This window comes from Delphinapterus leucas, chromosome 15 (genome assembly GCF_059928025.1).
Source record: "Delphinapterus leucas isolate spDelLeu-1000000601 "Yukka" chromosome 15, BTC_Dleu_Yukka2, whole genome shotgun sequence".
Lineage (NCBI taxonomy): Eukaryota > Metazoa > Chordata > Mammalia > Artiodactyla > Monodontidae > Delphinapterus > Delphinapterus leucas.
In genome coordinates, this window is record NC_143143.1 from 9,136,151 (window position 1) to 9,163,947 (window position 27,797).

The 27,797-nt window shown below is 44.3% G+C and overlaps 1 protein-coding gene across 2 annotated transcripts in view; it reads right to left on the bottom strand.

Moving 5' to 3' along the window:
• Positions 1 to 6: 6 nt before the first annotated feature.
• The window catches only part of NSUN5 (NOP2/Sun RNA methyltransferase 5), a 32,863-nt gene continuing 5,072 nt past the window's right edge, over positions 7 to 27,797 (bottom strand). Inside the window, exons 5-10 of one of the 2 annotated variants that reach the window (XM_022588058.3) lie at positions 2,037 to 2,175; positions 1,831 to 1,946; positions 955 to 1,133; positions 537 to 747; positions 320 to 460; positions 7 to 244 (exon numbers count right to left, since the gene is read on the bottom strand). In XM_022588058.3, coding sequence (XP_022443766.2) covers positions 130 to 244; positions 320 to 460; positions 537 to 747; positions 955 to 1,133; positions 1,831 to 1,946; positions 2,037 to 2,175 — 901 coding nt within the window. In that variant the 3' untranslated portion in view covers positions 7 to 129. Of the gene's footprint in view, positions 245 to 315; positions 461 to 536; positions 748 to 954; positions 1,134 to 1,830; positions 1,947 to 2,036; positions 2,176 to 27,797 lie in introns of those variants that run through there. The other variant, XM_089895764.1, reaches the window with a different exon arrangement.

Genomic DNA, 27,797 nt, shown 5'->3' on the forward strand with positions numbered 1-27,797 from the left:
AAACGCGGTTACCGGTTTTCCTCCTCCAGCCATAAAAAGAGCCTTTGCAAACAAAACTGCGGCCTGGGGCTGAGGGCCCGAGACTCAGCTTGAGAGGAGGGCCCGAGGGGTCAAGGCTCCGAGCACCTGCTACATGCCAGGCTGTGAGCTGGGGGCAGCTGTTGCTTTTCGCCGCCTCTTCTTTCTCTTTGGAGCTGGGTTGGGTGTAACTTCTGGGGCTGATGCTTCAGCCTGTGAGACGGAGCTGGAAGAAAAGAAGAGTGAGTTAGATGTGCCCCAATCCTCCAGCGTCTTCCAAGCAGGCCCCCTGCTCACTCACCTTGGCACCTCTACCCGTTCAAGTACAGCAGTGAAGAAGCCGCCAGTGAGCGTGGTCTCAGGGGAGGCCCGGAGGCAGTGCTCAGCACCTGGAAAAGTGCCAAGGCCTCGGTGCGGCCAGGAGGGGAGGACAGGAGCCAGCCTGCAGAGAGGAAGTGGAACGGGCTTCTAAGTAAGAGGGCGGCCCTCGCCCCAAGACCCTGGTGGACACCCACTACCTGAAGGCCGCTGGGCTCCGCTGCAGGGCGGCTCGCACCACGTCTTCGTTCTCCTCCTGGTAGAGGGAGCACGTGGAGTAAACGAGGCGCCGCAGGGCGGGGAACGTGAGTGCGTGGCTCAGCGCCCGCTGCTGGAAGGCAGCCAGTGCTCGCAGGCGCTCCTGGCTCGGTACGCCGGTCCCGGGCTCCTCCAGCTGTCTGGTCAGCATCCCTAGGGAAGAGTGCTTTCACCACACGCTGCCTGATTTCGTATGAAATCCCCACGTACAGATGAGCACATCTGACCATTCACAGGATAACCTGAGCCAGAACTAAACCCGAGGCCAAAACGAACGACCACCGCCACACACACCCCCATCCCCGCTCTAAGGCTGCTCTGGATCTGTGGGGCCCTTGGCCGCGTTTTCCCCCATCTCACCAGAGCCACTACAAGAAGGATCCAGCAAGATGTACTGGACCTGACGGTAACGCTGGTCTGAGGGCGAGACCTCCAGGAAGTCCTGCTCAGCCAGCTCACAGCAAGAAACCCCGGCCCGGGCCAGCAGCGTAGCCGTAGAAGCCAGCCGCTTGGCATCCAGGTCAAAGGCAAAGATCTTCCTGGGGAGGAGGGCAGAGTTGAGGTGAACTGAGAATTTACGTAACACGTAAGAGCCCACAGGTCTGACACAGTAACACGTACTTGAAGTCAGGACACACAAAATCATACTTAAATGTCTTTAAATTCTCAATATTTAAAAAGGGTCAGTGGGGGACTTCCCTGGTGGTCCAGTGGTAAAGATTCTACCTTCCGATGCAGGGGACGTGGGTTCGATCCCTGGTCAGGGAACTAAGGTCGCACATGCTGCGGGGCAACTCAGCCTGTGCACCACAATGACCGAGCTCGCGCACCTCAATGAGAGCCCACGTGCCTCAAACTACAGAGCCCGCGCCGCAACGAAAGATCCTGCACGCCTCAACCAAGACCCTGTGTGCCACAACTAAGACACGACACAGCCAAAAATAAAACAAAAAATTAAAGTGAGTCATGTGAAGTTTAAAACAAAGTTAAAAAAAGTAAAGGTCAGTGGTTAGAAATAACTGCCCAGGGCCCTCTGCCCCAAGGGCTAAGGGATTCACATCTCACACGTGTAACCCACTGGGAAGCTTAGGGAACTGCCCTAGGTCCACGAGGAAATATTTAAAGGGAAGGCCTCCTTTCAGCCTTCATGACCTACTGGAGTTGAGTTCCTTATTTCTTCTTATAAAATATAGCATCAGACCCCACCCCACTCCTCTGTCTGACCATGGCACTCACCCTTGGTTCTTCAGAAGGGCAGCCAAGTGACTGGTCTTATTGCCTGGGGCAGCGCATGCATCGATGACATGGGAACCTGGAGGTGGAGCCAGCAGCATGGCCGGGAGACAGCTCGCCTGGCGGCACACAGCACAGGGGCTGGCTGAAAGGGACCCCAGGCTGATCACTCCCCTCCCGCTCCTCCCTTTTCCACCCATCCACCCTACCTTGTCTTGTAGGATGAGGTGACCAGCTTGGTACAGTGGATGTTCATGCAGATCTGTTCGGGCAGGAAACACGAGCAACTCTGGCAGCAAGGAATCCAGAAGAAAGCACTTCCCTTTGAGGGCCCGTACGTCCTCGAGGCTGCCGGGGAATAAGAGCTGTTCATGCCACATTTTCTGAACCCCTCCATGCCAGGCAGCAAGCCAGACATTTCACATGTCACCTAACTGCTTATTTATGCAACAAACGGTTAAAACTGCTATGAGTAAATTAACAAGCTGATAAGATAGAGGCAGCAGTTACGAGAACAGGCTTCTCAGGCCAGACTCTAGGTTCAGGATCCCACCTCCATCATTTACCAGTGGCGGGAGCACTGACACTTCAGCCTCTGTCTACACTTCTGGAAAATGGTAGATCTCGTGAGGATTAAATGACATGCAAAATACTTAGGAAAATATTTTGCACAAATTAGACACTCACTAGCCAGTACTATTAAAACATAACCCTGGGGAGAGGGGCCTGGTTCAGGGAGGTAAATGCTGAGCTGATTCCTGATGTTCATATAAGTAACCTGAGGAGGTAAGGTGAAAACTGTATTCTCCACACTGCAAAGGAGCATTGTTCATTCACCTGACCCACGAAGAAAACAGGCCTAGAGAATAACAACTCAGAAAGCTATGAAGTAGCAGAGCTGGAATTCAAACCCAAACACAACCATTCTCTACCACCCTGGTCACTAAGCAGCATGCTAGAGGCAGATGGGGGAACATCTACAACAGATGGAGAGAGAGGGAGAGAGAAGAGGCAGCTTCCCAGAGCTGTCAAAGGACAGACCAGGAGGTAGGTGAGTGCAGGGAAGCCTGGGGTGAGGAGCAGCAACCACTGTGATAACACAGGTGCACAGAGTGCATGGCAGATGGGCCTGGAAAGGAAGCAGGGGGCACAGCGCAATGGAGAGCCACGGGTTTTCAGCAGGGGAGTAAAGCATCAGATCTGGCTGCAGATCTCTCTGCAGCCAACACGAGGACAAACATGACAAGAAAGTCTGGAAGTGGGGAGACCAGTTTAGGAGATTATTCTGCCAATCATGATAGGATATGCTGCTTAAACCCAGGCAGTATCCAGGAGGACAAAAAGAAAGATGCTGAAGGCACAGTAATAAATGACTGAAAGGAGAGGAGGGAAGCACCTATGATGACTCAGTTTCTGCCTTGACCAAATGGGTGCATAATGGTGATATCTGTTAGGTTAAAACAGGGAATGCACAAGATGCCAGTGTCAGGGATGCAAGGATGGTTCAACACCCACAAAGTAATCAATGCGATATACACAATTAACAAAAAGGATAAAAATCACATGACCATCTCAACAGATGCAGAAAAAGCATTTGAAAAAATTCAACATCGGGCTTCCCTGGTGGCGCAGTGGTTGAGCGTCCGCCTGCCGATGCAGGGGACATGGGTTCGTACCCTGGTCTGGGAAGATCCCACATGCCGCGGAGTGGCTGGGCCCGTGAGCCATGGCTGCTGAGCCTGCGCATCCGGAGCCTGTGCTCCGCAACGGGAGAGGCCACAACGGTGAGAGGCCCGCGTACCACAGAAAAAAACAAAAAAAAAATTCAACATCCACTCATAAAAACTCTCAACAAACTGGGTACAGAGGGAACACACCACCTCAACATAGTAAAGGCCATATATGACAAGTCCACAGATAAAATCATACTCAATGGTGAAAAGCTGAAAGCTTTTCCTCTAAGATCAAACACAAGGCGAGGATGCCCACTCTCGCCACTTTCATTCAACCTAGTATTGGAAGTCCTAGTCAGAGCAGTCAGGCAATAAAAATAAAAAGCATCCAAATTGGAAAAGAAGAAGTAAAACTGTCACTATATGCAGATGACATGATCTTATATAAAGAAAACCCTAAAGAATCCACCAAAAAACTATTAGAACTAATAAATTCAGTAAGGCTGCAGGATACAAAATCAATATACAGGGAATTCCATGGCAGACCAGTAATTAGGACTCCGCACTTTCATTGCCAAGGGCGCGGGTTCAATCCCTGGTCAGGGAACTAAGATCCCACAAGCCATGTGGCATGCCCCCCCCCCCAAAAAAATATATATATACGAAAATCTGCTACATTTCTATACACTAATAATGAACTATCAGAAAAAAAATTAAGAAAACAATCCCATTTACAGTTGCATCAAAAAGTAAAAAATTCCTAAGAATAAATTTAACCAAGGAGGTGAGAGACCTGCACACTGAAAACTATAAGACATTAATGGAAAAAAACCTGAAGATAACACAAATAAATGGAAGGATATTCTGTGCTCATGGATTGGTAGAATTAATACTGTTAAAATGTCCATACTACCCAAAGAAATCTACAGATTTAACACAATCCCTATCAAAATTCCAATAGCACTTTTCACAGAAACAGAACGAACAATCCTAAAATTTGTATGGAAGCTCAAAAGACCATGAATAGCCAAAGCAATCTTGAGAAAGGAAGAAAAAAGCTGAAGCATCATGCTCCCTGATTTCAAACTATACTGCAAAACCTATACTGCAAAACCACAGTAATCAAAACAGTATGGCACCAAGGAGAAGGTCAAGGTGGCAGAGTAGGAGGACGCTGAGCTCACCTCCTCCCCCAACGAACATATCAAAAATACATCTACAATGTGGAGCAATTCCCACTGACAACAAACTGGAGACTAGCAGAAAGACTCTTATACAACCAAGGGTGTAAAGAAAAACCCACATGGAATATGGGTAGGAAGAGAAGCAATCAGGTCAGGACTTGTGCCCCTAGGAGGGGACAAAGAAGAGAGGGATTACACAATCCTCCTTGGGTTTCAGGATGCTGGCACCATCTGGGTGGCATCACCTGAAGGACCACATGGAAGCTGATTCCCTGCCACAGACACCCTCACTATTCATTACCAAGAGGAACTCCTATAGATACTGTGGTGTAATACTTGTAGACTTTTAAAAAATCAGTATTTATTAACAACCAGGAAAAAAATGGAGCTCATACTTAACATATGACTCCATGACTTGTTTTCCCATTTGCTATATTGTCAATAAACATTCACACCATCAATGTAAGCAGCTCCCTGATATTTCACAGTCTGGATAAAACCAAAATTTACTGAACCAAATACATACTGTTGGGATATTTTAGAATAAATGTAGATCGAGCCCAATTTTCCCCTATTCGAAACAAAATTATGAAAATTTCAGAAGTGCAATCTAACGATAAATGACTAAAAGCAAAATTGCTCAAAAAGGGCACACAGGGCTTCCCTGGTGGCACAGTGGTTAAGAATCCGCCTGCCAATGCAGGAGACACAGGATCAAGCCCTGGTCCAGGAAGAGCCCACATGCCGCAGAGCAGCTAAGCCCACATGCCACAACTACTGAGCCCACGTGCCACAACAACTAAAGCCCGTGTACCTAGAGCCCGTGCTCTGCAACAAGAGAAGCCACCACAGTGAGAAGCCTGCGCACCACAACGAAGAGTAGCCCCCCTCTCACCGCAACTAGAGAAAGCCTGTGTGCAGCAACAAAGACCCAACGCAGCCAAAAATAAGGGTGCACAGGTGAGTGGTTCAAACCACATTATTAGGCACCACAGCCCTAGGGTCTGACACCAGGAAGATGAATCCCCTTAGCTGGTTTGAAAACCAGTAGGACTTAGAGAACAGCTGTTAGAAACCTAGATTCCACTCATGAAAAACAAGCACATGCTTGCTTACTCCAGGGAACAAGGTGCAGGAAGCTGACTGAAACAGCCTGGGACTCTGGCTGGTTTCCTGCAAATGCCCCAGCCCAGTGCACACCCCAGCCCATGTCAAGCAGCTGCACTGATTCCCTGGCTCTGGCACAGCTCCACGCTAGGGAGAAGGCTGCCGGTGCCAAGGAGAGTGCACAGTTTGGGGTGGGGGGGGTGGGGACGAAGCCAGCTCAGACCTGGCATGGCATTCAGTTGGGGCAAGGGCAGCCATTACTGGCATTCGTAGAAGCAACAGATCAGGAGTGGTCTGGAGCTCTGACTGGCATGCCAGGACTGCCCCAGAGTGTGCCCCAGCCCATGCCAAGCACCCACTCCAGCCCCTCTTGCTCCAGCACCACCCCCTCTGGGGCAAAGGTGCCACTGCTGGGAGCAGGGTAGAAAGCACACTTAGAGGAAACAGAACCAGTTCAGACCCAAAACTTGGCTTCTGCTCCAGTATCCTGGGACCAGACACCACTCTCAGTAGGGCAGTGACAGCCACTGAGAATAGGAGAAGCCCTGGCTCACACCTGGCTCTGGCTCTAGCTCTAGCCCCTCCACCTCCAGCCCCACCTCCCACCAAGGTGATAGCTGCCAGCACACCCTGGGGAAAGACATGACCTGTGCTTACTTTAGATCCAGTTCTCCCACCAAAGGCACTGGGCACACAGAGACTGCATAGTGATGCTCCCACACAAGGATACCCCATCAAGACTGGGATAGGTAACTTTTTCACCTAATTTCATAAAGTTAAGCAAAATAAGAAGACAGATGAATTTGTTCCAAACAAAAAAAACAGGGAAAAAACCTGAAAAAAACAACTAATGAAACAGATAAATAATTTACTAGAAAAAGTGTTCAAAGCATTAGTAATAAGAGTGCTAACTGAACTAGGGAAAACAGACAAACACAGTGAAAATTTTTACGAGGAACCAAGTCAAAGCTGAAGAATACAGTAAGTGAAATGAAAAACACACTAGAAGGAATTAACATCAGATCAAGTGATACAGAAGAACACACATTTGATCTGGAAAACGGAATAATGGAAACTACCCAATCAGAACAAAAAAAAAATCTTTAAAAAATGAGACCAGTTTAAGGGATCTCTGGGACAACATCAAGCATACTAATATTCACATTATAGTGGTCCCAGAAGGAGCGGGGAGAGAGAGAGGTCAAAAATGTATTTGGTGAAATTATGGTTGAAAACTTCCCAAACCTGAAGAAGGAAACAAATATCCAGGTATAGGAATCACAGAGTGTTCCAAACAAGACGAACCCAAAGAGACCCACACCAAGACATCATAATTAAAATGGCAAAAGTTAAAGAGAGAATTCTAAAGGCAGCAAGAGAAAAACAAAGAGTAACATACAAGGGAATACCCAGAAGGCTACCAGCTGATTTCTCTGCAGAAACTTTGCAGGCAAGAAGGGAGTGGCATGATATATCTAAGGTGCTGAAAGGGAAAAACGTACAATGTAGGATACTCTATCCACCAAGATTATCATTTAGAATTAAAGAAGAGAGAAAGAACCTCTCAGAGAAGCAAAAAATAAAAGAGCTCATCACTACTAAACCAACTCTAAAAGAAATGTTAAAGGGTTTTCTCTAAGTGGAAAAGAAAAGGCTATAACAAGAAGTAAGAATTTATAGGAAAGGAAAAATCTCGCTTGTAAGACAAATATATAGTAAAGGTGTGGATCAACCACTTAAGCCAGTATGAAGATTAAAAGACAAAAGTTGTAAAATCAACTATAACTACAATAAACAGTTAAAGGATAAACATGAAGATATAAAACATGACATCAAAAACACAAAACATAGGGGAGAACAGTGAAAAAACATACATCTTTTAGAATGTGTCTGACCTTAAATGGCTATCAGTTTAAAACAAGTAGATACAGTTATAGATCAACATATATGAACCCCATGGTAACTACAAATCAAAACCTACAGTAGATACACAAAAATCAGAGAGAAAGGAGCACAAGCATACCACTTAAGAAAAATCATCAAACCACAAGGGAAGAAACTAAGAACAGAGAAGAACTACAAAAACACCCAGAAAACAAGCAACAAAATGGTACATAACTATCAACAATCACTTTAAATGTCAATGGACTAAACGACTCAATCAAAAGACATAGGTAGCTGACTGGATTTAAAAAAAAACAAGACCCATCTATATGCGGCTTACAAGAGACTCACTTCAGAGCTAAAGACACACACAGACAAGTGAGGGGATGAAAAAAGGTATTTCATGCAAATGGAAATGACAAGGAAGCTGGGGTAGCAATATTCATATCAGACAGAGTAGACTTTAAAACACACTCTGTAACAAAAGACAAAGAAGGGCATTATATAATGATGAAAGGATCAATAAAAGAAGAGGATGGGGCTTCCCTGGTGGCGCAGTGGTTGAGAGTCTGCCTGCTGATGCAGACCGTGCCCCGGTCCAGGAGGATCCCACGTGCCACAGAGCAGCTGGGCCCGTGAGCCATGGCCGCTGGGCCTGCGCGTCCAGAGCTGTGCTCCGTGGCGGAAGAGGCCACAGCAGTGAGAGGCCCGCGTACCGCAAAAAAAAAAAAAGAAGAGGATGTTACCCTCAATAACATATATGTACCTAATATAGGAGCATCTAAATATATAAAGCAAATATTAACAAACATAAAGGGAGAAACAGACAGTTATAAAATAACAGTAGGAAACTTTAGCACCACACTTACATCAAAGGACATATTGTCCAGACAGACAGAAAGTCAATAAAGAAACAGTGGTCTTGAATTACACATTAGACCAGTTGGACTTAATCGGTATCTACAGGACATTTCACCCCAAAACAACAGAATACACATTCTTTTCAAGTGCACATGGAATATTCTCCAGATAAATCACATGCTAGGCCACAAAACAAGTCTCAACAAATTTAAGAGAATATATCAAACATTTTTCCAACCACAACAGTATGAAACTAGAAATCAATCACAGGAAGAAAAATGGGAAAAACACAAACACATGGAAACTAAACAATACACTACAAAAAAGCCCCAATGGGTCAATGAAGAAATCAAAAAGGAAATCAGAAAATACCTTAAGACAAACAAAAATAAAAACTCAACTTTCCAAAACCTATGGGATGCAGCAAAAACAGTTCTAAGAGAGCAGTTTATAGCAAATACAGGCCTACCTCAAGAAACAAGAAAACTTTCAAATGATCAACCTAACCTATCATGTAAAAGAATTAGAAAAAGAACAAAGCCCAAAGTAAGCAGAAAGAAGAAAATAATAAAGAGAAGAAATAAAATGGAGACCAAAAAACAAACAAACAAAAAAATAGAAAAGATCAATGAAACCAAAACCTGATTTTTTTTTAAAGGATAAAATTGATAAGCCTTTAACCAGGCTCATCAAGAAAAAAAGAGGGCTTCCCTGGTGGCGCAGTGGTTGGGAGTCTGCCTGCCGATGCAGGGGACACGGGTTCGTGCCCCGGTCCAGGAGGATCCCACGTGCCGCAGAGCAGCTGGGCCCACGAGCCATGGACGCTGAGCCTGCGCACCCGGAGCCTGTGCTCCGCAACGGGAGAGGCCACGGCAGTGAGAGGCCTGCGTACCGCAAAAAGAAAAGAAAAAAAAAAGAGAGAGGACCCAAATAAAAGAAATGAAAAAGGAAATATTACAACCGATATCATAGAGATTAAAAAAATCATAAGATCCCATTTGTTTATTTTTATTTTTATTTTCATTACTCTAGGAGGTGGGTCAAAAAAGATGCTGCTGTGATTTATGTCATAGACTGTTCTGCCTGTGTTTTCCTCTAAGAGTTTTATAGTATCTGGCCTTACATTTATGTCTTTAATCCATTTTGAGTTTATTTTTGTGTATGGTGTTAGGGAGCGTTCCAATCTCATTCTTTTACATGCAGCTGTCCAGTTTTCCCAGCACCACTTATTGAAGAGGCTATCTTTGCTCTATTGTATATCTGGCCTCCTCTGTCATAGATTAGGTGACCACAAGTCTGTGTGTTTATCTCCAGGCTTTCTATCCTTTTCCATTGATCTATATTTCTGTTTTGTGCCAGTACCATACTGTCTTGATTACTGTAGCTTTGTAGTATAGTCTGAAGTCAGGGAGCCTACTTCCTCCAGCTCCATTTTTGTTTCTCAAGATTGCTTTGGCTATTCGAGGTCTCAAAGGAAACCATAAATAATAAGAAAAGACAACCCTCAGAATGGGAGAAAATATTTGCAAGTGAAGCAACTGACAAAGGACTGCTCTCTAAAATATACAAGCAGCTCATACAACTCAATATCAAAAAAACAAATAACCCAATCAAAAAATGGGCAGAAGACCTAAATAGACATTTCTCCAAAGAAGACATACAGATGGCCAACAAACACATGAAAAGCTGCTCAACATCATTAATTATTAGAGAAATGCAAATCAAAACTACGAGGTACCACCTCACACTGGTCAGAATGGCCATCATCGAAAAACCTACAAACAATAAATGCTGGAGAGGGTGTGGAGAAAACGGAACCCTCATACACTGTTGGTGGGAATGTAAATTGATTCAGCCACGATGGAAAACAGTATGGAGGTTCCTTAAAAAAATAAAAATAGAACTACCATACAACCCAACAATCCCACTACTGGGCATATACCCAGAGAAAACCATAATTCAAAAAAACATATGCACCCCAATGTTCATTTCAGCACTATTTACAACAGCCAGGACATGGACGCAACCTAAATGTCCATCAACAGAGGAAAGGATAAAGAAGATGTGGTATATACACAATGGATATATAGATATACACAATGGAATATTAGCCATAAAAAGGAATGAAATTGGGTCATTTGTAGAGACGTGGATGGACCTAGAGAATGTCATACAAAGTGAAGTCAGAAAGAGAAAACCAAATATCTTATAATAACGCATATATGTGGGATCTAGAAAATGGTATAGGTGCTTGCAAAGCAGAAATAGAGACACAGACGTTGAGAACAAATGTATGGATAGCAAGGGGGAAAGGGGTGGGGTGTGAGGAAGTGGGAGACTGGGATTGACACATATACATTATTGATACTATGTATGAAACAGACAACTGGTGAGAACATGCTGTATAGCACAGGGAACTCTACCTAATGCACTGTGGTAACCTAAATGGGAAGGAAGTCCAAAGGGAGGGGATATCTGTTATGTGTACAGCTGATTTCATTCTGTTGTGCAGTGGAGGCTAACACAACATTGTAAAGCAACCATACTCCAATAAAAATTTAGAAAAATCAATCTGAAAAAACAACATAAGGGAATACTATGAACAAACAGTTATATGCCAACAAAAGACAACCTAGAAGAAATGGATAAACTTCTAAAAACATACAATCCTACAAGACTGAATCAGGAAGAAATAGACAAATCTGAAGAGACCAATCACTAGTAGTAAAATTGAATCAGTAATCAAAAAACTCCCAGCAAACAAAAGTCCAGGACCAGATGGTTTCACAGGGAAATTCTACCAGATATACAAGGAAGAGCTAATACCTATCCTTCTCAAACTATTACAAAAAAACTGAAGACGGAACACTCCCATATTCATTCTACAAGGTCACCATTACCCTGCTACCAAAATCAGACAAAGAAACACTCCAAAAAAAAAAAAAGAAAATTACAGGCCAATATCTCTGATGAACATGGATGCAAAAATCCTCAACAAAATATTCGCAAACTGAATTTTAACAATATATAAAAAGGATCATACACCATAATCAAGTGGGATTTATTCCAGGGATGGTTCAATATCCCCAAATCAATCAATGTGATACACCACATCAATAAAAGGAAGGATAAAAATCACAAGACCATCTCAATAAATGCAGAAAAAGCATTTGAAAAAATTCAACATCTATTCATGATGAAAACTCTCATCAAAGTTGGTATTAAAGTAACATATCTCAACATAACAAAGTCTGTATATGACAAACCCACAGCTCACATCATACTCAATGGGGAAAAGCTAAAAGCTTTTCCTCTAAAATCAGGAATAAGACAAGGATGCCCGCTCTAGCCACTTCTATTTAACACAGTATTGGAAGTCCTATCCAAAGCAATCAGACAAGAAAAAGAAATAAAAATGCATCCAAATTGGAAGGGAAGTAAAACTATCACTATTTACAGATGACAAGATAAAGAAAACCCTAAAGTTGCCACAAAAAAACTGTTCATTAGCAAATGAATCCAGTAAAGTTGCAGGGTACAAGATTAGCATTATACACTTTTCTATGCACTAATAATGAACTATTAGAAAGCAAGAAAACAATCCTGTTCAAAAGTGCATCAAAAAGAATTAAATACCTAGGAATAAACCACAGAGGTAAAAGACCTATACTCTGAAAACTATGACACTGATGAAGGAAACTGAGATGATACAAAGAAATGGAAAGATACCCATATTAAGGGATTGGAAGAATTTAAATTGTTAAAATGTCCATACTATCCAAAACAATCTACAGATTTAATGCAATTCCTATCAAAATATCCATGACATTTTTCATAGAACTAGAACAAATAATCTTAAAATTTATATGGAACCACAAAAGACCCTGAATAGCCAAAGCAATCTTGAGAAAAAAGAACAAAGCCAGAGGTATGAAGCTTCCAGACTTCAGACTCTACTACAAAGCTACACTAATCAAAACAGTAAGGTACTGGCCAAAACACAGACACATAGATCAATGAAACAGAACAGAGAGCCCAGAAATAAACCTACAAACTTATGGTCAATTAATCTATGACAACAGAGGCAAGAATATACAAAAGGGAAAAGACAAAGTCTCTTCAATAGGTGGTGCGAGGAAAAACAGACAGCTATATGTAAAAGAATGAAATTAGAACATTTTCTCACACCATATACAAAAATAAACTCAAATCAATTAAAGACCTACATGTAAGACCAGAAACCAAAAAACTCCTAGAAGAAAATATAGGCAGAACACTCTTTGACATTAATCGTAGGGGAATTCCCTGGCAGTCCAGTGGTTAGGACTCTGTCCTTCCTCTGCAGGGGACACGGGTTCAATCCCTGGTCAGGGAACGAACAAAGATTCTACAAGCTGCATAGTGCAGCCAAAAAAAAAAAAAAAAAAAACTAGCAACTTTTTTGTTTTTTGATCTGTCTCCTATGGCAAAGGAAACAAAATAAATAAATAGGACTAGTTAAACTTAAAAGCTTTGGTACAGCAAAGGAAACCACTGACAAAATGAAAAGACAACCTACTGAATGACAGAAAATATTCACGAATGATACGACTGATAGGGATTAACATCCAAAAACATATAAACAGCTAAGACAATTCAACATCAAAAATACAAACAACTGGGCTTCCCTGGTGGCGCACTGGTTGAGAGTCCGCCTGCCGATGCAGGGGACACGGGTTCGTGCCCCAGTCCGGGAAGATCCCACATGCCGCGGAACGGCTAGTCCCGTGAGCCATGGCCGCTGAGCCTGCGCATCCAGAGCCTGTGCTCCGCAACGGGAGAGGCCACAACAGTGAGAGGCCCGCGTACCGCAAAAAAAAAAAACAAAAAAAAAACGTGAAGGCATGAATAGACATTTTTCCAAGGAAGACATACAGATGGCCAACAGGCATATGAAAAGATGCTCAACATTGCTTATCAGAGACATGCAAATCAAAACCACAATGAGATATCACCTCACACCCATCAGCCATCAGAAAGGCCATCATCAAAAAGAACACAATTAACAAATGTTGGCAAGGATGTGGAGAAAAGGGAACTCTAGTACACTGCTGGTGGGAATGTAAATTGGTGCAGCCACTATGGAAAAACAGTATGAAGGTCACTCAAAAAAGTAAAAATATAACTACCATATGATCCAGCAATTCTACTCCTGGGTATATATGTGAAGAAAATGAAGTAACACTAATTTGAAAAGATACATGCACTCCAATGTTCATAGCAGCATTATTTACAATATCCAAGTTACTGAAGCAACCTCAGTGTCCATCGATAGATGAATGGATAAAGAAAATGTGGCATACATACACAACAGACTATTACTCTGCCATGAAGAATGAAATTCTGCCATTAGCAAGAATGTGGACAAACTTGGAGGGTATTATGCTTAGTGAAATAGAGAAAGACAAATTCTGTATGTTATCACTTATATGTGGAATTTAAAAATAAATTAACAAATACAACAAAACAAACAGATTCACAGATACAGAGAACACCACAATGGTTACCAGTGGGGAGGGGTGTAGTGGAATAACTGAGGACATGGAAAGGAGACGTGACCCATGAGCCCCCCCTCGGCAAACCGAGGGCTAGCGAATAAGCCAGAACCCCTCGGCAAACCGAGGGCTAGCGAATAGGCCAGGACTGCAGGCAGTCCTGGACACTTTGGGCACTGATCCATGAAATGACCTCAGTATAATCAGAACACAAGGAAACGTCCTTGTGCTACTTTAGTATAATCAGAATGATGGGAACACAAGGAGATGTCCTTGTGCTGCTTATGAGCTCAAGGACGAAGCACGGCACGTCAAGAAAGCCCATTGTTGCTTGTATAATCAATAAAAGCATATGTTGCTGCTTTGGATTTCTGGAATGTTAAGAAAACAAGTCTTAAGATGTAAACATAGATAATGCTTAAATAAAAGCTACCACAGCAGGACAGACGGCACTGTATTCTACTGCTGTGCTTCTGCACAGTTCATCTCGGGTGATGAGCTTACTTTCGGCCCTGTCATAAGAAAACTACAACAGAGGGGGAAGGAGGGAGGGGCAAGATAGAGGTAGGGGATTAAGAGGTACAGTACAGAGAATGTAGCCAATATTTTATAATAACTTTAAATGGAGCATAATCTATAAAAATATTGAATCACTATGTTGTATACCTGAAACTAATATAATATTGTAAATCGACTACACTTCAATTTAGGGAAAAAAAACCAGTACGGTATTGGCATGAATATAGACACAGATCAACGAATCAGAATAGAGAACCCAGAAATTAACCCACAAATATATGGTCAAGTATACAGTTAAGGAGCCAAGAATATACAGTGAGGAAAGGACAGTCTCCTCAATAGATGGCATTGAGAAAACTGGACAGCTGCAAATAAAAGAATGAAACTGAAAAAAAAATAAAATAAAAGAATGAAACTGGACCACTATCTTACACCGCACACAATAAATTAACTCAAAATGGATTAAAGACTTGAATGTATGCGGCACATTACTCAGCTATAAAAAAGAATGAAATCTTGCCATTTGTTGACAATATGGATGGACCCAGGGGTTATTATACTAAGTGAAATAAGTCAGAGAAAGAAAAATACTATATGATTTCACTTATATGTGGAATGTAGAAAAAAAATGAATAAACATAACAAAACAGAAACAGAGTTACAGATACCAAGAACAGGTGATTGCCAGAGGGGAGGAGGGTGGCAGGGAGGAGAGAAATAGGTGAGGGAGATTAATAGGTGAGGGAGATTAAGAGGTACAAGCTTCCTTGGGCTTCCCTGGTGGCGCAGTGGTTGGGAGTCCGCCTGCCGATGCAGGGGACACGGGTTGGTGCCCCGGTCCGGGAAGATCCCACATGCCGCGGAGCAGCTGGGCCCGTGAGCCATGGCCGCTGAGCCTGCGCGTCCGGAGCCTGTGCTCCGCAACGGGGGAGGCCACAACAGTGAGAGGCCCGCGTACCGCAAAAAAAAAAAAAAAAAAAAAAAAAAAGAGGTACAAGCTTCCAGTTACAAAAAAAATGAGGCGGTCTTCCCTGGTGGCGCAGTGGTTACGAATCCGCCTGCCAATGCAGGGGACACAGGTTCAAGCCCTGGTCCAGGAAGATCCCACACACTGCGGTGCAACTAAGCCCGTGTGCCACAACTACTAAGCCTGTGCTCTAGAGCCCACGAGCCACAACTACTGAGCCCACGTGCCACAACTACTGAAGCCCATGTGCCTAGAGCCCGTGCTCCACAACAAGAGCAACCACAGCAATGAGAAGCCCGCGCACCACAACGAAGAGTAACCCCTGCTCACTGCAACTAGAGAAAGCCTGCACGCAGCAACAAAGACCCAATGTAGCCAAAAATAAATAAATTAATTTTTTAAAAAAATGAGTCATGGGTATGAAATGTACAGTATGGGGAATATAGTCAATAACTATGTAATATTTTTGTATGGTGATGGATGGTAACTAGACTTATCAATTGTGGTGATCGTTTTGAAATGTATAGAAATATCAAATCACTATGCTGTGTAACATGAATTAACAGTGTTATAGGTCAATTATACTTCAAAAACAAATCAACCAACTCATAGAAAATGAGATCAGATTTGCGGTTACCAAAGATGAGGGGGAACTGGATGAAGGTAGTCAAAAGGTACAAACTTCCAGTTATACAATATGTAATGTATATGTAACATACACCATGATAAATATAATTAATACTGATATATGTTACATATGAAAGTTGTTAAGAGAATAAATCCTAAGAGTTCTCATCACAAGGAAGAATATATTTCTTTTCCATCTCTTTCATTCTATATCTATGTGAGATGATGGACGGTCACTAAACTTACTGTGGTCATCATTTCATGATGTATGGAAGTGAAATCATTATGCTGTGCACCTCAGACTTCTACTGTGCTGTACGTCAATTACATCTCAATAAAACTGAAAGGAAAATAAAAGACTTGTATGTAAAACCTGAAACCATAAAATGCCTAGAAGAAAACAGGTGTAAGCTCCTTTACATCATCCTTGGCAACGATTGTTTGGATTTGACACCAAAGCAAAGGCAACAGGGGCTTCCCTGGTGGCGCAGTGGTTGAGAGTCTGCCTGCCGATGCAGGAGATACGGGTTCATGCCACAATCCGGGAAGATCCCACATGCTCCGCAACGGGGGAGGATCCCACATGCCGTGGAGCGGCTGGGCCCGAGAGCCATGGCCGCTGAACCTGCGCATCCAGAGCCTGTGCTCCGCAACGGGAGAGGCCACAACAGTGAGAGGCCCGCGTACCACAAAAAAAAAAAAAAAAAAGCAAAGGCAACAAAAGCAAGCAAAACAAACACAAAAACCAAGTGACACTACATCAAAGCTTCTGCACAGCAAAGGAAACCATCAACAAAATGAAAAGGCAATCTATGGAATGGGGGGAAATATTTGCAAATCATATATCTGATAAGGGCTTAATATCCAAAATACACAGCGAACTCATACAACTCAACAGTTTATTAAAAACACCCAATTAAAAAATGGGCAGAGCCTCTAGAGAGATATTTTTCCAAAGAAGACATACAGATGGCCAACAGGTACACTACACTGTACGGTTGTTAGCATAAGCGACACCATCATAAGTCAGGACAGTTTCTCCTGTCCTGCTGACTCTACTCAGGAATATACTGTGCAGTAAATCTTCTCTGCCGTCAGGGCTTTGTAGTTAATAGATAGTGTTTAATAATCATTAGGACCAGTGGCCTCTATGCTCCGTTAGTCCCCAAACAATGGTGAAAACCTTTGCTGGTGTATTCCCAGCACCCATGAGACTCGTCACTGATTTATAAATCTTGACTTAGGAATGCACGCCCTGTTTCCAAGGACCTACCCACATACCCTAGGTTAACTATAAAATTGTCCCATTGGCCCCTCTGCTGTGCAGAGTGCAGCAACAAATCCTTCCAGATTGTTGTCTGACCAATCCCACCCTGTAAGTTACCCTGTAATAAACTGATCCATTGATTATCTAGAGCTGCCTGCCTCATTTTTCGGCCTCCTGATGCCTTCTCAGTTCAGTGAGCACTTTTCATTCCCTCCATCCTCCAACAATTGGCAAGCCAGTCAGGAAACTGAAAACGACACAGGAATGGGTAAAGGGGCAGTAAAGCCCACTGATGGTAGGGGAAATCCCAGGCTGGCCAGCCACTTCCACGTGCAGTGATTTGGCTAGGCTTAGGGAACACTTCCAGCCAGTGTGTGAGTACAGGGATGCCCCCAAAACACCAAAGGGCTTATTAGATATATCAACTGAAGCGGTGGGAAAGCAAAAAGTGGAAAAACAAAGTAAGCTATTGCATTGCATGACCTTTGTTATGCGCTCTAATGACTGGCACAGAAAAAGAATTACAGCTCAACAGGGAACTAAAGAAGACTAAAGATGCGCCGGCATTAGAAAGGGATGTCCAGATGGCATGTTCCACCACTTCAGACATGTTAAAGACAATACAACAGGAAGAACATGTTGAAGTGATAACATGTAAGATGCCTAAAATGCAGGGCCACAGGCTGTTCCATTCAAACGTGAGGACCTTTTCACAGGAGAACTGGGACCCCAAGAGGTGGGATCCTTGGGATAACTACATGTCAGAAGATGTGGACATAACTCTAGAGGAGGAAGACCTGCAGGCAAGACCTCTGATCCAAACTACAACACAGGCCACTAGGGAGCCAGGAGATAACCGAGAGGAGATCCCTAGAATCCAAGACACAACTATGCGGGGATATTTCTCCACTGAGTTAGAATTCACTGGCAGGTTTAAACAAAAGAGTAGGAAAGGAATTGCAGCCTAGGTGTTCCGTTCATGGGATACTGGGAGAAATGGCATTATGTTAAATGAGTCAGAAACATCAAAAATGGCCTTGGTCACAGCACAGCCCACCCTCCAGCAACATTTGTATGCGACTGGGTTGGGAGAAACCCAAGGGTGGCTATAGCCACCTTGACTGACTAGATACATGCAGGTATACACACGGCTGGGCCAAATGAGGGGGATGTGCCGTCCCCATCCTGAAGATGGGCCTCTACGCAAGAGTTACAAGAAATAGCTACGGGAATTGGGAACAAAGCATGCTACCTATGCTCCTAATTTCCGAGAACTTGATGAAGAGTTATTTACAACAGGCATAAAGGATGGTATCCTGCAGTCTACTCTAGGAGCTTGGTACGGGACCTTAGTTTCAGTTTTGGCCCCAATGGTTAATCGACTCATTCAGACGGGGCACCCATGATAGCTGATCTAAGCAAAACTGAAAAGATCTGGCATTAGGGAAACAGAAGGGGAGATAAAGGCAAAGAGAAAAAAAACGAAAAGTGAGGAAACTAAACAAAGGGGCACAACTAGAATTTCCCACAATTATGGTAAGACCTGGTATTAGCTGGAACCCGTAAGGAGAATATAAATAACCTAATCCGATCCTTTTAACCTCATGGAAAGCATTACCCAATGAAATAAGTTTACTCTTCAGTCAGCAAGAGAAAAAGAGGAACAGGCTTAAGCCTATGCTCCACAGGGGCAGGAAGATAACGAACAGGGGTGCAGGGCTTCCCTGGTGGCGCAGTGGTTGGGAGTCCGCCTGCCGATGCAGGGGACGCGGGTCCGTGCCCCGGCCCGGGAGGATCCCGCGTGCTGCGGAGCAGCTGGGCCCATGGGCCATGGCCGCTGGGCCTGCGCGTCCGGAGCCTCTGCTCCGCAACGGGAGAGGCCACAGCAGTGAGAGGCCCGCGTACCGCAAAAAAAAAAAAAAAAAAAAAAGAACAGGGGTGCATACGCCCCACTCCTAGGAGTTAGGGGTGAAGTCAAGGTTGCTCCTTGGTGCAGGCCACAGGGGGCAACTGGAGGTCCCATACTGAACTATTAGTCCCACACCAATAAACAGACTGTCCTGGCTTTAACAGACACTGTGCCAAGTGTACCCTGATTTATGGGAATCCATCCAAGTTCCAAGGGGAAATACAAGCCACTGATGGATATGGAGGCCAGAGGTGAGGATGAAACAAGTGAGCCTGTATTTACAAGTTGGAAGACCCCACCCCCACCCCCCGGACCCTGCTCATCCCCTTCTGGTTTATATTTTCCCCATACCTGAGTATATTTTGGGTGTGGATGTCCTACAGGACCTGGACCTCATAACCACCATGAGCGAGTTCCACTTATGGATCCGACCAGTCAAGCCTGCAATGGTGGGTCATGGTAAACGGGATACTGTAAAGTTGCCTATCCCGTGGAGAGTGGTGGCAATAAAAAATATCACCTACCTGGGGGACAGGAAAAAATAACAGCTACCGTCAAGGAATTAGGGAAGGTGGAAGTTAAAAGACCAGCACAAAGCCCGCTAAATAGCCCCATGTGGCTGGTGGAAAAACCAAACCTGGTGCATGATAGTAGATTACAGAGAATTAAACAAGGCAACACCTCCCTATCTATGCAGCAGTTCCAAACAGCCCAACCCCTGGATCCAATTCCTCTTCCCTTTAGACAGATCACTGTGTCTTAGGTTTGTCTAATACCTTTTTCAGCACACCCTTAGATAAGGAGTCCCAGGACCAGTTCACCTTCACGTGGAATGGGAGACAACAGACTTTTACTGTCTTACCCCAAGGTTGTCTGTATAGTCCTGCTGTATGTCATGGGATAGTGGCCTGGGATTTGGAAAACTGGGCTTTCCCTCCCTCTTTAGTTCTCTATCATTACATCGATGAGATGTCAAGCTGTGATGCCTTGCGCTCTCTTCCCCAAGCCACTACGCCTCTTCAGGAACATTTAAAAGCACAGGGATGGGAGGCAAACGCCAACAAGGTGCAAGGACGGAGACAGTCAGTAAAGCTCTTTGGAGTTACCTGGTCTGGCAAGACTAAAGTGATGCCTGAGGCTGTTTTGATAAAACACAGGTGTATCCCATGCCCTGACATGTAAAAGAACTACAGGTCTTTATAGGTCTGCTAGGGTACTGGCACCCTTCTATTCCCCACCTTGACCAGATATTAAAACCACTATATGCTTTAATGAAAAAGAGAACAATCTGGGACTGGAATACCCCACAACAAGAGGCTTCTGCAAAGGCCAAGCTGACTGTCCAAGGACTGAGGGTGTTAATGCCAGGTGCAAGTTGCGAATTGGATTTAAGTATATACATCCAGATGGGTTTGGGTGGAGGCTCTGGCAGCAACAAAATGGGAAATAAGTCCTGCTAGGAGTTTGGTCTCAATAACAGAAAGGGGCAGAGAACCGGTATGGTCCTAAAGGAAAACAACTGTCAGCAGTTCATCTAGCCTTACAACAAACCAAGGGTCTGACCACCGACCTACCGGCTGACATGCAGAATTCCTACCTGTGTGCGACCGAGCACCTTACAAAGTGTAAGCCTACTCAGCAGAAGAGCACCCTCTCCCAGGAGGTGCATGTGCCTGATTAGGGCCAGTGACCTACAGCGACCCACCAAAGACCCCCGCAACATCACCTGCTGCCTCCCCTCTACCACAGGCACAGGGAGATACCGGGATGCCCCCTGCTAACACATGATACACGATGTCAGCTGTAGGGCCGAGCCACTCGGTGGTCCTCCACAGCTGCTTGGCTCCGGATGTCATCTGGTTCAAGGGACTGAACAAAGTAGTCAGTGGGCAGAACCCAGAGCCACGTGGCTGGTGATTACCCACAAACCCATGCCCCTCAAGCTTACCACTTGGCATCAAAATAATCGGGAAATATTAAATAAACCTCTGTGGGGGGCTGAATTGAGGGCTGATATTTGGGCTGCCTGCGCACAGCCAGGTGCCAGCATGACCTTATGGCACTCGTCAACTCTGCCTGGTCATCACGAAGCAGCTGCATTAGCAAGAGCTTTGTTGCTGGAAGAATTACAGACCCCCTCTGACATGGCGGACTGACTCCACCGAAAGTCGAGACACAGAGGCCCCAAAACTTGGGAAATAGTAAAAAAGCGGCATTTGCCTCTCCAATACACAGACCTCTGAGTCACAGATAAGGGCGGCCCTCAGTGTCCTTTGAAGTGCCACCCTCTTCGACACACCCCAGGGTACACTGGACGCTCTGACCATCCAGTTACCAGATGACAAGCGGACTACATAGGGCCTTTGCCAGTGTCAGAAGGACATAAATATACTCCAACCTGTGCTGACACAGCCACTAGATTGATGCAGTCCTTTACCAGTAAGAAAACCAACTAGGCTGCAACAATCAAAGGCCTGTCAAAATTGGAAGTTATGTATGGAACACCAGCCCAAACTGACATGAACAAGGAATCATTTCACTGGACATGAAATACAAGAGTGGGCAGAAACCCCAAGAAATACTTTGAACTTTCCATCTACCATACAGTCCCACCACGGCTGGCCTTATAGAGCATGTCAACATGTCGGAAGCCACATTAAAAGCCCCATCTCCTGACTGCACGTTAAGAGATTGGTCCCTCCCCACTCCCTCCACGTTAAGAGGTCTGAAACTATCGGACGATTGAATGCTGGCCCCAGGACGACAACCTGCAGATGAATGGCTACCTGACCAGTCACCAAGGGCCTGAGACTGCAGGTCCAGAAGGGAGGCCTTAAGCCTACCCTGTAGGAAGGTCTCCTCTCGCCACTGCCACAGGACCTCTGACCTAGTGTTACTGTAACTCATTAGCATTTAAATTGGTCTCCCCCTTCCAGGTGGCTTGGTACCCTAATCCCTTGGGGCCTGGGTATTGCCTTCCCTCAATCAGGCCTTTTATATGGTAATGGGCCCCACTCAGACCCAAATCTCCTCTCCAAAGCATTAGCACAAGGACCTGAAGTGGGTTTGCTCATGTGGGTTCCTGCTGAGGCCCCAGGTACTGAAGACATTAAAGGACAAAATGAGTCATACCACCTGCCAGGAAAAAGGCCAAAACCAGGGGTGGTTTTGGCCAACGGTGATCAAACAGCTACGGTGCTCACAAATGAGGATTTGCCTACCTTTCACCCCTACAACATCTGTCTTATCACTCATAGTGTGTGCCTCATAGACTCCCTGGCTCTGGTTACCAGAAATGTCCTCCTCTCCTGGGCCTCAACATATGCGAAGGTCCACAATCGCTCTGACTGCTGGGTCTGCAGCCTGTCTCCAATGCAGAGTAGATGCTGTGGACAGTTCATCTGTCCACAGAACGGGACAATGGCTTGGTGACCAAAAATCCCCTTGGTGATCTGGTTCCTATACATGAAAGTTCTGTTTGATTATAGTGACTCTAAACAATATGTTTTTTCCCTGGTGCAAAACTGGTCAAGTAATCCCTGGACTCCCACAGCTTATATTTGGGACGGTTTAGTGTGGCTGGGAGCTGCACAAGGAGTCTTGATGTCCAGAGCCCCCACCTGCATAGGAAGGACCAACCACGCCCAAACAAATCACAGATGTATGGGGGCTTCCCTTTGAAGTCTGCTGAGGAACTCACAACATATCAAATGATGAACGGACAGGAACGGAAGCAGCTTCCTATAGAACAGGCGACTTCATGGCTCCCAAACAAGGGATCTGGAAATGTGGAGCTTATCTGTGGCCTTATTTGCCCTAGTGGACGGGCCAATGCGCCTTCTCTTCTGGGCCGTACATACACCTCTTTACCAGGAGTTCCCTATAACCTTCCTGCTATTAAGTCCGGGTGGTGGGCCCATCATAGTATGTCATGGTGGGAATGGCCGACAAACAAGAAAACCAGTGTAAGTGCTCAACTAGAAATCCAAGTGTTAGCAATTTACCCCATCAGCTTTAAATGACTCCCATCTCTCCATGAAACCAGGAAACCACTCCAATGAGAAAGGTGGTGCTGCAAAACTATATGGCCTTAGATATGCTGACAGCCTCACAGGGAAGGACACGCACCTTAACTGGGCAGGAATGCTGCATTTACATCTTCATGTGAATCCAACATAACCGATTAACACTCCCATATGAAAATAGTCATTAATCAAATGGACAAAATCCCCTTTGCCGATGCTTTACCCACTGGCTTATTTCTCTCCCAGGTAAATGGAGAACCATAGTTCCTACTATACTTTTGTTTATTAGGAACACTTTGTTCGTGCTACTTCTTATACTGTTGCTTTGGGCTAGGGATACAAAAGCCACCTCTCGATATCTAGCCCTAGGGTCTACGTGGAAAAATTACAGACAAGATTATACGGGCCATCAAGATGTCAGGAGTGGAGTATATGGCTGCACATAACTGCCACAATCTTGGGCCCTTCCAGTTTCTCCGGTCCTTCGGCTGACCCTACCCAGGACTCTACTGTGCAGTAAATCACTTCCATGTCATCAAGGGCTTTGGAGTTAACAGTGTTAATAATCATTAGGACCAGGTGGCCTCCGAGCTCTGTGAGTCCCCAAAGATGAAAACCTTCACTGACATATTCCCAGTGCCCACAGGACTAGTTACCCGTTCATGAATCTTGACGTAAGAATGCACATCCTGTCTCCAAGCACCTACCCCATACCCTAAGTTAACTATAAAACTCTCCCAATGGCCCCTCGGTGGTGCACAGGACAGGTATGAATGCTCCCGGGCTGCTGTCTGCCTGATCCAGATCCCACCCTGTGAGTAAGTTACCCTGTAATAAACTCATCCATTGATTAGCTGGAGCTGCCTGCCCAGTTTTCAGTCTCACGATGCCTTCTCAGTACAGTGGGTGCTTCTTGTTCCCTCTGTCCTCCAACATATGTGAAAAGATATTCTACATCACTAACCATCAGGGAAATGCAAATCAAAACCAAAATATCGGAGAGGAACCAAGATGGCGGAGTAGAAGGACGTGCGCTCACTCCCTCTTGTGAGAACACCAGCATCACGACTAGCTGTTGGACAGTCATCGACAGGAAGACGCTGAAACTCACCAGAAAGATACCCACTTCCAAAGACAAAGGAGAAGCCACAATGAGACGGTAGGAGGGGTGCAATCACAGTAAAATCAAATCCCATAACCGCTGGGTAGGTGACTCACAGACTGGAGAACACTTACACCACAGAAGTCCACCCACTGGAGTGAAGGTTCTGAGCCCCACGTCAGGCTTCCCAACCTGGGGGTCCGGCAACGGGAGGAGGAATTCCTAGAGAGTCAGACTTTGAAGGCTACTGGGATTTGATTGCAGGACTTCGACAGGACTGGGGAAAACAGAGACTCCACTCTCGGAGGGCACACACAAAGTAGTGTGCGCATCGGGACCCAGGGGAAGGAGCAGTGACCCCAGGGGAGACTGAACCAGACCTACCTGCTAGTGTTGGGGGGTCTCCTGCAGAGGTGGGGGGTGGCTGTGGCTCACCATGAGGACAAGGACACTGGCAGCAGGGGTTCTGGGAAGTAATCCTTGGCGTGAGCCCTCCCAGAGGCTGCCATTAGCCCCACCAAAGAGCCGGGAAGGCTCCAGTGCTGGCTTGCCTCAAACCAAACAACCAACAGGGAGGGAACCCAGCCCCACCCATCAGCAGTCAAGCGGATGAAAGTTTTACTGAGCTCTGCCCACCAGAGCAACACCCAGCTCTATCCACCACCAGTCCCTCCCATCAGGAAACTTGCACAAGCCTCTTAGATAGCCTCAACCACCAGAGGGAAGACAGGAGAAGAAGAAATACAATCCCGCAGCCTATGGAACAAAAACCACGTTCACAGAAAGACAAGATGAAAAAGCAGAGGGCTATGTACCAGATGAAGGAACAAGATAAAACCCCAGAAAAACAACTAAATGAAGTGGAGATAGGCAACCTCCCAGAAAAAGAATTCAGAATAATGATAGTAAAGATGATCCAGGACCTCAGAAAAAGAATGGAGGCAAACATCGAGAAGATGCAAGAAATGTTTAACAAAGACCTAGAAGAATTAAAGAACAAACAAACAGAGATGAACAATACAATAACTGAAATGAAAACTACACTAGAAGGAATCAATAGCAGAATAACTGAGGCAGAAGAACAGATAAGTGACCTGGAAGACAGAAAGGTGGAATTCACTGCTGCGGAACAGAATAAAGAAAAAAGAATGAAAAGAAATGAAGACAGCCTAAGAGACCTCTGGGACAACATTAAATGCAACAACATTCGCATTATAGGGGTCCCATTAGGAGAAGAGAGGGAGAAATGCCAAGAGAAAATATTTGAAGAGATTATAGTTGAAAACTTCCCTAACATGGGAAAGGAAATAGCCACCCAAGTTCAGGAAGCGCAGCGAGTCCCATACAGGATAAACCCAAGGAGAAACACGCTGAGACACACAATAATCAAATTGACAAAATTTAAAGAAAAAGAAAAATTACTGAAAGCAGCAAGGGAAAAATGACAAATAACATACAAGGGAACTCCCATAAGGTTAACAGCTGATTTCTCAGCAGAAACTCTACAAGCCAGAAGGGAGTGGCATGATATACTTAAAGTGATGAAAGGGAAGGACCTACAACCAAGATTACTTTACCCGGCAAGGATCTCATTCAGATTCGATGGAGAAATCAAAAGCTTTACAGACAAGCAAAAGCTAAGAGAATTCAGCACCACCAAACCAGCTCTACAACAAATGCTAAAGGAACTTCTCTAAGTGGGAAACACAAGAGAAGAAAAGGACCTACAAACACAAAGCCAAAACAATTAAGAAAATGGTCATAGGAACATACATATCAATAATTACCTTAAACGTGAATGGATTAAATGCTCCAACCAAAAGACACAGGCTTCATGAATGGATACAAAAACAAGACCCATATATATGCTGTCTACAAGAGACCCACTTCAGACCTAGGGACACATACAGGCTGAAAGTGAGGGGATGGAAAAAGATACTCCATGCAAATGGAAATCAAAAGAAAGCTGGAGTAGCAATACTCATATCACATAAAATAGACTTTAAAATAAAGAATGTTACAAGAGACAAGGAAGGACACTACATAATGATCAAGGGATCAATCCAAGAAGAAGATATAACAATTATACATATATACGCACCCAACATAGGAGCACCTCAATACATAAGCCAACTGCTAACAGCTATAAAAGAGGAAATCGACTGTAACACAATAATAGTGGGGGACTTTAACACCTCACTTACACCAGTGGACAGATCTTCCAAAATGAAAACAAATAAGGAAACAAAAGCTTTAAGTGACACAATAGACCAGATAGATTTAATTGATATTTATAGGACATTCCATCCAAAAACAGCAGATTACAATTTCTTCTCAAGTGCGCACGGAACATTCTCCAGGATAGATCACATCTTGAGTCACAAATCAAGCCTCAGTAAATTTAAGAAAATTGAAATCATATCAAGCATCTTTTCTGACCACAATGCTATGAGATTAGAAATGAATTACAGGGAAAAAAACGTAAAAGACACAAACACATGGAGGCTAAACAATACGTTACTAAACAACCAAGAGATCACGGAAGAAATCAAAGAGGAAATCAAAAAATACCTAGAGACAAATGACAATGAAAACACGATGATCCAAAACCTATGGGATGCAGCAAAACCAGTTCTAAGAGGAAAGTTTATAGCTATACAAGCCTATCTCAAGAAACAAGAAAAATCTCAAATAAACAATCTAACCTTACACCTACAGGAACGAGAGAAAGAAGAACAAACAAAACCCAAAGTTAGCAGAAGGAAAGAAATCATAAAGATCAGAGCAGAAATAAAAGAAAGAGAAACAAAGAAAACAATAACAAAGATCAATAAAACTAAAAGCTGGTTCTTTGAGAAGATAAACAATATTGATAAACCATTAGCCAGACTCATCAAGAAAAAGAGGGAGAGGACTCAAATCAATAAAATTAGAAATGAAAAAGGAGAAGTTACAATAGACACCGCAGAAATACAAAGCATCCTAAGAGACTACTACAAGCAACTCTATGACAATAAAATGGACAACTTGGAAGAAATGGACAAATTCTTAGAAAGATATAACCTTCCAAGAGTGAACCAGGAAGAAACAGAAAATAGGAACAGACCAAATCACAAGTAATGAAACTGAAACTGTGATTAAAAATCTTCCAACAAACAAAAGTCCAGGACCAGATGGCTTCACAGGTGAATTCTATCAAACATTCAGAGAAGGGCTAACACCCATCCTGCTCAAACTCTTCCAAAAAATTGCAGAGGAAGGAACACTCCCAAACTCATTCTATGAGGCCACCATCACCCCAAAACCAGACA